Source organism: Mustela putorius, unplaced genomic scaffold (assembly GCF_011764305.1).
Source record: "Mustela putorius furo isolate JIRA1106 unplaced genomic scaffold, ASM1176430v1.1 tig00003869_pilon_pilon_pilon, whole genome shotgun sequence".
NCBI lineage: Eukaryota > Metazoa > Chordata > Mammalia > Carnivora > Mustelidae > Mustela > Mustela putorius.
In genome coordinates, this window is record NW_025422021.1 from 4,887,219 (window position 1) to 4,899,931 (window position 12,713).

The window sequence follows — 12,713 nt, forward strand, 5'->3', positions numbered from 1 at the left end:
TTTAAAGGACAAAACTTTCTGCCATATTATGGTAATCTGATAATCAATATTGGAAAAGCTATACTCATCTGGTAGGCATCAAAAGATCAAAATCACAACCAGGATACTGATATTGATATAGTCAAGATACAGAACAATTCCATCACGACAAGGATACCAGTGTTTTCTGTTCTACAGTCACCCCTTCCCCACAACCGACCCCTGGAAACTGTTAATCTGTTCTCTATTTCTGTAATTCAGTCACTTCAAAAATGTCATAGAAATAGAATTGTATTGTATGTAATCTTTGGGGATTGGCTTTCTTTTACTCATCATAATTCCCTGGAGAATTACCCAAGTTGTTGCATGCACTGATAGTTGGTTCCTTCATATTGCTGAGGAATTGTCATGGTATGGATGTACCAAACCACTAGCTGAAGGACATCTACACTGTTTCTAGTTTGGGACTATATATTGGGTAAAGCTGCTCTAAATACTCACGCAGAAGTTTTTGTGTGAGCCTAAGAGTTTAATACCCTGCTATACAATCCCCTGGTATACATAAGAGTATAATTGTTGGGTTAAATGCTAGTTGCATGTTTGATTTTATAAAAAATTGCCAAAGTGTCTATAGAGTGGCTATACCACTTCACATCCCTTCCAGCAATGTATTATTGATCTAGTTTATTCATATCTCACCAGCATTTGATATTGTCACTATTTTTAAATTTTAGCTTTCTGATATGTGTATAGTGATTTCCCTTGTGGCTTTAATTTGCATTTTCCTAATAGCTAATGATGTTGAGCCTCTTTTCATGTGATTATTTACCACCTATATATCCTCTTTAGTGAAATTCTTTGTATCTTTTGCCCACTTTCTAATTGGATTGTTTGCATCTTACTCTTGAATTCTGAGAATTTTTTTTTTAAGATTTTATTTATTTATTTGACAGACAGAGATCACAAGTAGGCAAAGAGGCAGGCAGAGAGAGGGGAAGGGAAGCAGGCTCCCTGCTGAGCAGAGAGCCCGATGAGGGGCTTGCTCCCAGGACCCTGGGATCATGACCTGAGCCAAATGCAGAGGCTTTAACCCACTAAGCCATCCAGGAGCCCTGAGAATTCTTTATATATGATAGACATAGGTCTTTTGTTGGACATGTGGTTTGCATGTTTTTTCTACCACTCTGTAGCTCAACTTTTCATCCACTTATCAGAGTCCTCCACAGAGCAAACATTTTTAATTTTGATGAGATCCAATTTATCAACTCTTCCTTTAAAGGACTAAACTTTTGGCGACCAGCTTAAGAACTCTTTGGCTAACTCTAGACCCTGAAGATTTTTTTCTTGTTTTCTTCTAAAAGCTTTATTATTTTATGTTTCATATTTAAGTCTGTTAACTATTTTGAGTTAATTTTGGTATATGATATTGAAATTCAGGTCAAGATTCTTTTTTTGGCTTATGGATGTCCACTTACTACAGGACCATTTGTTGAAAAACTATATACTTCCTCTACTGGGTTACTTCTGTATTGTTATCAAAATCAGCTGGACATACTTATGGGTCGGGGGACTTTTCTATTCTGTTCTACTGACGATGTTTCTCTCTCTCTTCCAACAGCACAATCCTGATTTTACTAGAGCTACAATATTAAGACTTGAAATCAGGTAGATAGATTCCTATGATTTTAGTCTTCTTTTTCATAATTGTTTTTCCTAAGTGTTTTGGCTATCTAGTTCCTTTGTCTTGCCATATACATTTTAGAATAATCTTTAATGTACCTACTAAAAATTTTGCTGAAATTTTTATAGGAATCACATTGAACAAATACGTAAATCTGGAAATGGCTGTCTTCACTACGTCAAGTTTTCAACCAATCCATGAACACGGTCTCTCCATTAATTTATCTTCTTTGATTTTTTTCATCAATGTACTATAATTCTCGGAATACTGATCCTGTATATATTTTGTTAGATTTATGCCTAAGTATGTACAAATTTTGTTAGATTTATGTTCACTTCATTTTCTTTGAAGCAACTGGAAATGGCATTGTATTTTAAATTTTGGTTTCTCTATCTTTGTTCTTAATATTAGAAACGTGATTTATTTTTATGTATGCTCTTAAATTCTGCATATCTTGTTTTTATAGATTCTTTGGGATTGTCTACATAGACAATTATGGCACCTATTAATAGTAAGAATTTTATTTCTTCCTTTCCAATATGTATGTCTTTTATTTCACACTACGGTTTTAACAAAGGGCTTTGAAGCCAATCTTTTGCTCATTCTTTTGAGTCGTCTCTTTTTTACTTTTTTAAAGTTTCTGATACTACTGGATTCTGTTAAGACCACAAACAAACAAACAAAACCTTGGAGCAGCTGCCCCACAGTTATTCTCTGAACAATAGGAAATAATTTTGGCTAGGTAAAAACACCAATATTTAAACTAAGACTGGTTTTATTTAATCAAAGAATTATACTTCCTGACAAGGACTTAGGTATAATATTAGGTAAAAACTTAAGTCATAAATTGAAATTAAGGACATGGCTGGTAAAAACTCTTTAAACTGACCAGCTCGTCGGTTATAAAAACAAGCACTATGAAGATTAAGTTAAGCAGGCTTTATATTTCCTATAGCCCCCAGTTCCAGACTACATCTGTTTTCTTTGATACACAAAACCAGAGTTAAAATAGCTCCATTTATCACAGCATGATTGTAGGCAGACAAATCAGCCTGTCTGTTTCCAGATAGTGAAAGCAACCATTATTAATCACAATTACAGGCCAAACCCTCTAAGAGAAATTGCATCAATATTCTCCCAACCGCCAGCCCTTCTACTCTTGAACTCAAAAATGGTACTGAGAATGTCGTGACACTGCCTGAAGGTCAGTAAATAAAGATGACACTATGAGGTCAACTTGAGTTTTAAGTTCAGGATGCAAATTAAGGAAAATCTTTTCTTCACATAAAAAGAAGTGATCTCTCAAAAGCTCTGTCATTAGTTAAGTTTTAGCAGGACAATTAAACCTATTCAATTTCAAATTTATCTAGAAAGGTTTCTGTTTTATGAAACTATACTGAACAGCAGAGGATATTTGACATTTATAAATTAGATGATTAACTTTTAAGCAGGAGGCATTTATGAGAGTAGACATTTTTGTATAGCATATTTTGTAGCCAAGAGTGTGAAGGAAATTTCTTTCATACAGATTATAAGAGAATTTCCTATAGAATGAGACCAACTGCAGGTTACAACTGAAAATATGTTAGGACAATTGTTGTATCCTATACCTTAAATGTATGAATGTATCCCTTTCATATAAACTGTAATCCTTTCTTCAACAGTTAAGAATATAAACCAGAGTTTCCATTTGGAGTTGTCTATTGCTATTTTTTTAAGCCACTGGGTTTTTTTTGTTTTTTTTTTTTTTAAGTGCCTACTATATGCACGGCACCTTAGATGCTTTACATATCACATGTAACTCTTATAATAATTGTATTTTAAGTTATTATTTTAAATGTATTAATATACAAGGTAGGTACTATTAATTCTATTTCAGAAGAGAACACCAGCTCAGAGAAGTTATTTCCTTAAGGTCACCAGCTAGTTAAGTGCAAGAACCAGGAGTCAAATACAGATTTGATACCAATGTCTATGTTCTTTCGCCTTGTTTATAAGCCTCCCAACCTTTTATTTGCTTTAAGACAAAGTTTGAACGGAACCTTATGTACATAATGCATCTATGGAAGAATATTAAAATGGCTGCTGTTATACAGTTGTAGAGAAATGCACCTTATTTTACCCTACTTTTCTACTGAATAACTGGCTCTAATATATTTTCTCAGAAATATTATGGAATGAGGTGCCTGGGTGGCTCAGTGGGTTAAGCCTCTGCCTTTGGCTCAGGTCATGATCTCAGGGTCCTCGGATGGAGCCCCCGCATCAGGCTCTCTGCTCAGTGGGGAGCCTGCTTCCCCCTCTCCCTCTGCCTGCCTCTCTGCCTACTTGTGATCTCACTCTGTTAAATAAATAAATAAAATCTTAAAAAAAAAAAGAAATATTATGGAATAAACTGAGTCTTTTCATCATTAAACATGACCCCATATTCAAACAAGGCCTGACCATTAAATATTTGAAGATAAATTAGCAATGAGACTATAGCCATTTTAATATGAATGACTCAGAGCTATCTGCGAATTTGCAAAACTGCTCCAAATTCTGTGAGCACTTGGGCACTTAGCCACTCACTTAACATATTCATTGAGCATCTACTATACAGAAGAGCCAGTAGTCACTGTTTTAGGGACTGGAAAACACAGTGATGAACAAGATAAAGTCAGTAACCTCACTGAACTTATTCAAATGAGGAACACAGAAACTAAACAAAAGAACAGGGAGGATACCCTTAAGAAGCTGACATTTTTATCAGAGAACTAAACGATGGGAAAGTGAGCCATGAAAACATCTGGGGGAAAAACAAGAGAATGGAAGAACATCAGAAAAAAAAAGAAAAGAAACAGCAAAAGCCTTGCAGGCTTTTAAGATTTAAGGAAATCTGGGGATTTCCCCTTTGCAGGGGAAAGGGGGCTGGTATGTCTGAAGAATAGCAAAAAAGCCAATGTTACTAGAGTAAAAAAGTAGGAAGAGATGTGGATGTAGAGACAGAAACATTTATATCCTTGAAGGTCCTGATAAGGAGTTTGGATTTTATTTTTAGTGTGAGGAGAAAGCACTGAATTTTGGGAAAAGATTACTCTGGCAGCAACAGAAATGACAGTAAGGGATCAAGAGTGGCAGTAGACAGACCAGCTAACATGCTACTGCAAAAGTCTCTGCAGAAAGAAAGTAATTTGAACTAGAATGCCCTGGTGGTGATGCTTCCTGGTAGCTGAGAATCATCAGCATATCTTTAAGTCCTGGGACTGAGGTCATCACCATCGAAGTCAACAGAGAAGAACAAACTGGCTCAGTGAGGAGTCCTGGAGGACACTCCAATATTTAAAAGTTTAGAAGAGGGCAAGCTGGCAAAGGAAAAGCATCTTCATTTTACCAGCACATATGAAATATACTTTGTATTTAGGCTTACCTAGTTTCTTTTTCTAAGCACTTGAGGAAACCAGCTAGTTTAGAGTTTTTTCTATGCAGCTATAATTTTTGAGCACAAAGAAAACAAAAATATGAGAAATACAATAAAAATAAGATTTCTATTTAAATGAGGCAGAATCTTAATAAATACATAATCAAACCTAGCTACATTCAAGTTCAAGTCAATAATTTCTAAAAATAAATCATTTCATCAAACTTGGGAATCTTTAACAAATAAAGACCTATGGGCCTAGAACCTGAAAATGGAAATAAATTACTGAAGTTTTATTGTAACATGATCTGACCAGTATTTATTTTGTTACCTGATACTGACAACATGTTAAAAACCTAGTCAGGAAGTAAAAAAACAATCCGAAAGTCAAACTGATTTACATGTAAGAGCTCAGAAAACAATAAATATCTATGATGCAGAAATTAAAATGTTGACTCATTTCTGTTTTAACATCTAAAGCATGGCCAAGTAATTAATTTGTGTCTAAATTAGAGAAAAAGGATTTTATACTTTAAAAGAAGAACAGTAATGTTTAATATTTCGTCTCTGGATTACCACCACAACTCTAGGCTACCTCAATGACAGACATACAAATTCTCAAGAAATATCAGGTGCCCTCAAATTACATACTGTTGTGGCTCTCCCCAGCACTTTATCAAACCAATTATTTTTAACAGTAGGAATATTAGAAATTCTACCTCCATGGTGATGCGACAGGCTCCCTCCATTAGCAAGGATTTCTTCTCTAGCAGCTGCCTGTATTTGGAAACAACACAACAAACAGTTGCTACTTAGGTTTCACTTTGCAGGGAAAGAGTAAAACCCAGCTCCCAAAGGAGGCACATACTTCCTGGGTTAAATAACAAACTGGAAGCCTAATTTTTCTTTCTCTTGGGTTACCTACATTTAACCCAATTAAACAATTAAATATTAAACAATTAAATAGAAACAATTAAAATATGCAGCCTAGCTTTTTCCCCCCCCCTGGTTGTTTTTTTTTTTTTTTTCCCAGTGAATGGTCACAATGTCTACAACAGTCACTTCAAGATTCTAGAAAACAAGAAGAAGAAAAATGATCAATTCAGGAGCACCTCATTGTTAATAATAATAAAAAGTTTTGTGAAGACATTCAAGTCCTACTCTGAAGTAAACATCTCACTATACCAACAAATGTTACTAACCCACATTTATTTTAACTGCTTATTTTAACATTTAACTGCTTATTTTATGTCTACAAAAGTAAGCAATTTACCTGCAGCAACTCATTTATTTTCCACTACAGCCTTATGGGATAATTACAACTATCCATATTTCACAGACAAAGGAAATGAGGCTTAGATGGTTAAACTGCTCACCAAATATCATAAGGTGGGCATCAGACTCAAAATCACTTGCAAAGCTACCAGAGATCAACCAGAAAAGCCCTTATGAAGAACATTACTTTTTTTTTTTAATTTTATTTTTTCAGCGTTCCAAGATTCATTGTTTATGCATCACACCCAGAACATTTCATAGGTCAATTCCTGGGACAAATTATGGTCAGACCTATTTAAGTGCAAAAAAACCCCCTTATTTTCTCCTCCTAACATGTTTGACCCTGATTAATCTCCTTATAGAGCATTAAGGTTAGAAAAATAAACACTTAAAGGAAAATAGAGAATGACTGAAGTGCAGAGTGGAAAAAAGGAACAGAAGTAGAATTACATTCAATTCATGAGTATATACCAGCCATGAGATGAAATAGCTACAGTGCCTAGAACTCAGAATTACTCAGGTGTGTATAACTATCAGGAATTAGGCCAGGGTAGAAGAGGGCCCAGGCAGGACAGATGGACCATATCTCATTGCAAAGCAACTTATATAAACCCTCATCACTGAGGATTTAGGGTTTCTCAAATTAATCCAAAAAAATGCTAGCATTATACCTTCTAACAAATTATTTTAAATAACTATTTTAAATTTAATAAATCATTACATTAATTAAACAAATAATTTTAAATAAGGCAATAACTATTTGAAATTAGTAGAGCTTAGAGAATTGCAGTTTGGATCAGGAAAAAGGAATAATTTCACTCTTGCAGTACAGTACTACAGGGACAGGGCCTTTGAGTAGTCAGAAGGTAACCAAAACATTGAAAGGCTAAACTGATGGAAAAGTATTTGAACTTTTGGGGGTGATAAATACGTTCATTATTTTGATTGACGTGATATTTTCACAGGTGTAAACATATGCAAAGCTCATCAAAATGTACATTCCAAATACATGCAGTTTTCTGTATTTCAATTATACTTCAAAAAAGCTGTTTAAAAAAAAAAAAAAAAAGGCATAGGAGGCAGCCAAACAAACCCTGCTACTGTTTGAATCTAAAAGTGTGGCACTGAAAATCACTGCATGGTGCTACCTTTGGCAGGCACGCAATAACACTAAGACACTAGGTTTTAAACACTACTTTAAACGGGAGCACACCTAAGGTTTTAACAAACCTCAATCTCTTCCCAGTTCCTCCGTAGTCTAGTCTGTCTCAACTCTAGGCATACTTGTAATGACAATTGGAATCTTAAGGCCACTGAAGGCATGTTAACAGAAACTAGCAGTAAATGAACCTCAGTGGCCTATGTATAGCTATAACAAACCAAAAATTTTAAAACTAGAATGAGGATATTACAGCAACAAAAAGCAAGAAGATCAGGGCTGCTGACTTCAAGTGCAGCCGCCATAAGCAAATGGATGAATTGCCAAAGTGATATCAAGGATTCCTAGTTAAGTTAATCAGGTTTCATATCCTGTAAGTAACAACCAAAGAATCACAGGCTACAGAATATTAATTCTAACATCTCTAGAGAATATTACTTTTAAACTCACAATTCAGTATACAACTCAGTACACCAAATACGCTTCTCATTTCTATAAACTACCAACCAGGTAAGCCATTGAGTGATTAAAGAGAGTCAAACTAAAATTCACAAATTGATAGGAAAGTTTATTTAAATTAATAAAAGAATATAAAAGTATACTCATGTATGCAAAATTACCTCTGTTTGTTCAAACACAGTCAGTGGGTCACTTATTCCCCTGTAGTTAAAGGCAAAGTAGAAATAGATACATGCACCTGCATCGTAAGTCTGCGTCACCCTAAAAAACAAAGAGACAATTCCCACAAGATGTTAAGTGAAATCAGATTTAACATTTAGAAATGTAAAGGTAAAATCATTTAATCTGCTTAAGCCATAATCTCATTCTCTACCCAGACTCTTAACTCCATGGAAGGAATGGAGATTGGGTGGATGAAGGAAACACAGGAACTAACTGTGCTATTTTTAACAACTTTTTTTTTAGTAAATCTGGATTATTACCCAAAGAATTTAAAAAATTAAAAACAATGTACATTTCTCCAATTGATCTGAAATAAACAAAAACCCTACCTCCTCAGAAGAGACTGGTTTGGTTTGGTTTTGTTACAAAGTATAGGGAAGTTAATGAAGTCCCCAAACAGACTAGATGGGACTTGGTGATCCATCATAAGCCTTCTAAACTTGCTCAAAGTCAACAAAATAGGCATGAGAACATAAACCTTGGAAATAAGAGAAATGTTCAAATACCAAAAATGATCAGGCTGGGTAAAATACAGCATCTTCACTAACTTCATATTAATAATTATTAAGAACTTTGGAAACAAATTGAATGATCAGATCAAATGCAGTGACAAGGCTTTAAAATACTGTCTCTGAAGGTTTTACACTCTAGGCCCCATATGTGTGCATGTTATATATGTGTTTACAAATGATACCAAGCACATTAGATTATTAAATCATATATATGACATATATCTGGGCTTTCAAAATGCAATTAGGTGAAGCATTTAGAAGAGGGCTAAGATAATCATAGTCAGATCTGTGAGTGCAATTTACAGAGGTTCCTACAAAGAATTTAATTTAACAGAAGGAGCATACAGAGGAAATACTCTTTTTACTACAACAATACAAACAATCTAATCTAAAATTTTAATGGCCTTTTAGGCCAAATGTTAGGTGCCTCAGAACAGAAGAAATGAACTGTTTAACAATGCTACTGTCAATTTGCCAGCTGTGTGTTTCTTCTAGTGTTAATTCACACTCATAAAAAAGATCCCTTGAATGTTTACATTTTAAGTATCAGATTTGCAAAGTTTAAGAAAAACTGGAGAACAGTTTTAACAATGAGGGCACTATCATTTAGGAATAATCAAATTTAAATACATTGAAAGGATACCTGGATGAAATGAGTTGATAGCAATTAATAAAATATGTATCACTCATATTTGAATCAATATCAATAAATAGAAAATACAACTAAATGCTAACAGAGCATTGCTACCTTCCAACAAATCTAGGATCTATACCACAGAGTTCAGTTTCAATAGATAAACAGGCTTCTAAAAGTCATATAACAAAGTTTCACTGATCAGTAACTCAAAGACAAAGTAAAAATAATAAACATTTTTTTGAAAACCTCAATTTGGATCTACTTCAGAAACTGACTCAGGTAGGTCTATACCTTTTAATAGAACAATTCTATTATTTAAGACACTTAAATGCCAAGAGCTTCCAAAATTATCTGGACAAGTGATAGCATGCCTGCCAAGGTCATTATATTATTCTTTAATTTCTAATAAATTTTTGGAGTTCTTATGTTAGACTCACTGGCCAGGAATTCCTTCCCTTATGTTAGACTCACTGGCCAGGAATTCCTTCCCATAATTTAGGATTAGAATTTCTATTCCAGTATAAAGTACATTTTTTTTTAAAGATTTTATTTATTTATTTGACAAGCAGAAATTACAAGTAAGCTGAGAGGCAGGCAGAGAGAGAGAAGGAGGAAGCAGGTTCCCTGCTGAGCAGAGAGCCCATTGTGGGGCTTGATCCCAGGACCCTGTGATCATGATCTGAGCCTAAGGCAGCGGCTTTAACCCACTGAGCCACCCAGGCACCCCTAAAGTACATTTTAATAGACAGAAATGAAATGAATGAGCCCAATAAATATACCCTACAGCTAATTATTTTCCTTGGGACCTTTGATTTCAATGAGAGCTATAATTATTTCAAGTTAATTTTAGAATAAATTTTTTAAAATAGTTTAAAAAATGTATCTCACACATTCAACATTTACATTCAACACCACAATAACCTCCTTGGCCCACACTATTAAGCAGCTCAAATCAAACTAAACTAAAATCAAACTCTGGTTAAACATTAATTTTATCAAGTATGAGATACAAGAACTATATTTAAAATTCCTTACCAAAACTATTCAAATAATTAGACTGTACATTCTAAATTTTGGTTTTATAAAATGATCACAGAAGCTGAGCATTTAAGCTTTTATCAGAAAATCATTCTTAAAAAAACAGCTGCTTAATAAATGACATATGTCAAATTTAGTCTATCTACCTACAATACATAATAAAGAGCCTTAGTTAAAGCCCTTATGAGTTCCTTTTGAAGATCCAAGACTTGTGCTATCCTGAGGGCAGAATATTTTACTTCCCAATAACTTTCAGTAAGTGGTTTGTCACAGTGATATTCTCATAATGGAAGGGGAGAAGCCTGGACAGAGAAATAGAAAGGTGGGGCAGAAGAAGAAAGAGGGGACAAAATCTATTAAGTCGCTACTTGGTAAAACAAAGGAATAAAAAAATTCTCAACTACAAAAATATAGATTCCATTATTTAAAGTATTTCAAATTTTACGGGTAACAAATGACTTTTGGATTATTAGGCCTGATTTGCTTTCAGTATTACAATAGGAGGCATGACAGACCAGGCCACCAAAAGAATTAAGCATCAATTTGGGTTTATAATATAAACGAACAGAAAATTTTTTCTTAGACTTTAAGATAAAAAACTTACTTTAAAGGACATCTCCAAATTAAAAAAAAGAGAAAGAAAGAAAGAGAGAGAGAGAGAGGAAGAAAGAGAGAGATAGAGAAGGAGAAAGAAAGGTGTATATCGTTACACCTTTATTTGGAGAAGTTCTCTCCAAGATCAGTCACTAGGCCACCAGCAGGTTTATCAAGTTATAAGTTCTTTATTGTACAAAGCAAGGCCCCGATTTTCCCTTCCTTTAGATATCAAATGACCAGTCACTAATCCACATTTTGAGCTTTTGTGTTTTTAGATTCATCCCCAAATACACTTGTTCTAAAACATGTTAATACGTAAATTAATACATAGGTTCAGTACTTCCTGAAATGTCATCAAACCCTGATATTCTCCCTCCCACACAGAAGCCAAAAACACATTTTCAAGTAGATCTTTCAAGCTGACATGAACATTTAATGTCTAAGAAAGAGGCTTTCCTCAGATCTCATGTTAGAATTTTGCTTTCTTATCCCAGCAAAAGCATAAAAATTTAGTAAATTCTGAAAGATATGTGTCCCAAAGGGGGCAATAAGTAGAACTAAGAAATATAATCTGGTAGTAGGGAAGTATGAGATGAGGATATAAAAGACAGAAAAAAAAAATCAAAAGAAATAGCAGTCTGAAAAGCATAGAAATATTTGTAGTCTTACAAATGAAATATATGCAAATTATCATGCTACATTAAAATATTAAAGAGGACTTAACAACTGGATGCCTTCATGAGGATTTGTCATTGGCGAAGAAAAACAGTACCTAAATTTTCCTCACTAGCACTAGTATAGGTTGTCTACCTCAAGTTTCATGTAATGACCTCACAACAATTCAATGGTATTCATAAAGCCCTTCACATGCCCTCTCTCACATTTCAGACTCACAAACTCATCAAGTAGATGGTATTACACTGCCTTACTAATGATAAACTCTGAGCTCAGAGATTAAATTACTAATACACAGCAAAACAGCGCCTTCACCTGTCATATACATGTAGTGTTACAAAACAAAGAAATTTAAAAGTAAACAGGAAGTTGCCATGGCCACACAGCTGGCCAGCAGGGTCTGGTTCTCGATCTGGATTAGGCCCAGATCTGCCTTCCCAGGCTAAGATTAAGTGATTCTGAGCAAATCAGAACAAGCATCACAAATAGAAATATACGGAAATGGTATTTTGGTCAAGCATATTTGTTGTTTAGAGTCCCGCATCAGGTACACTTAACAATAAGGATATTACATTATTTCCCAAATTACCTTAACTTCTAATTTTGCTTCTATTGTAATTTTTGGGTTTATTTCAATAATAAATATTGAGTTACATTCCTGAAAACCACATACACACACACACACACACACACACACACACAGGAGAGGAAGTTATGTAACATAGAATGTTTAAAAAATTTTAAAGTGCTAGATAACTACTGTATCATTTACTTCAAGGATCCCCTTCACATAATCTCCCCTAATTTCCCTTTATTCTCCATTCCAATTAATTCTATAACTTTATAGATAAGTCAAGCTTGATTCAGTCTTCATACATTTAATCTTCTGGTGTTTTACACAGGTCTTTTAATAAGAAAAGATTGACTACAAAGTGCCCCATCTCAAGAAAAACCTCCTTTTGGACTGCTGCTATCTAACAAAGAGGTCAAGACTTTCAGTTAACTGCCCACTGTGGAAGATATCAGCCACATGGAGTGTTTTAAATTTAAATTATTTGAAATTAAATAAAACTTAAAATTCA

General features: G+C 34.2%; 1 protein-coding gene across 1 annotated transcript in view; it reads right to left on the reverse strand.

Annotated features, from left to right (window-relative positions):
- The window catches only part of AGPS (alkylglycerone phosphate synthase), a 149,603-nt gene that overhangs the window by 20,528 nt on the left and 116,362 nt on the right, over window positions 1-12,713 (reverse strand). Inside the window, exons 18-19 of the mRNA XM_045066947.1 lie at window positions 8,112-8,211; window positions 5,777-5,834 (exon numbers count right to left, since the gene is read on the reverse strand). Coding sequence (XP_044922882.1) covers window positions 5,777-5,834; window positions 8,112-8,211 — 158 coding nt within the window. The remainder of the gene's footprint in view (window positions 1-5,776; window positions 5,835-8,111; window positions 8,212-12,713) is intronic.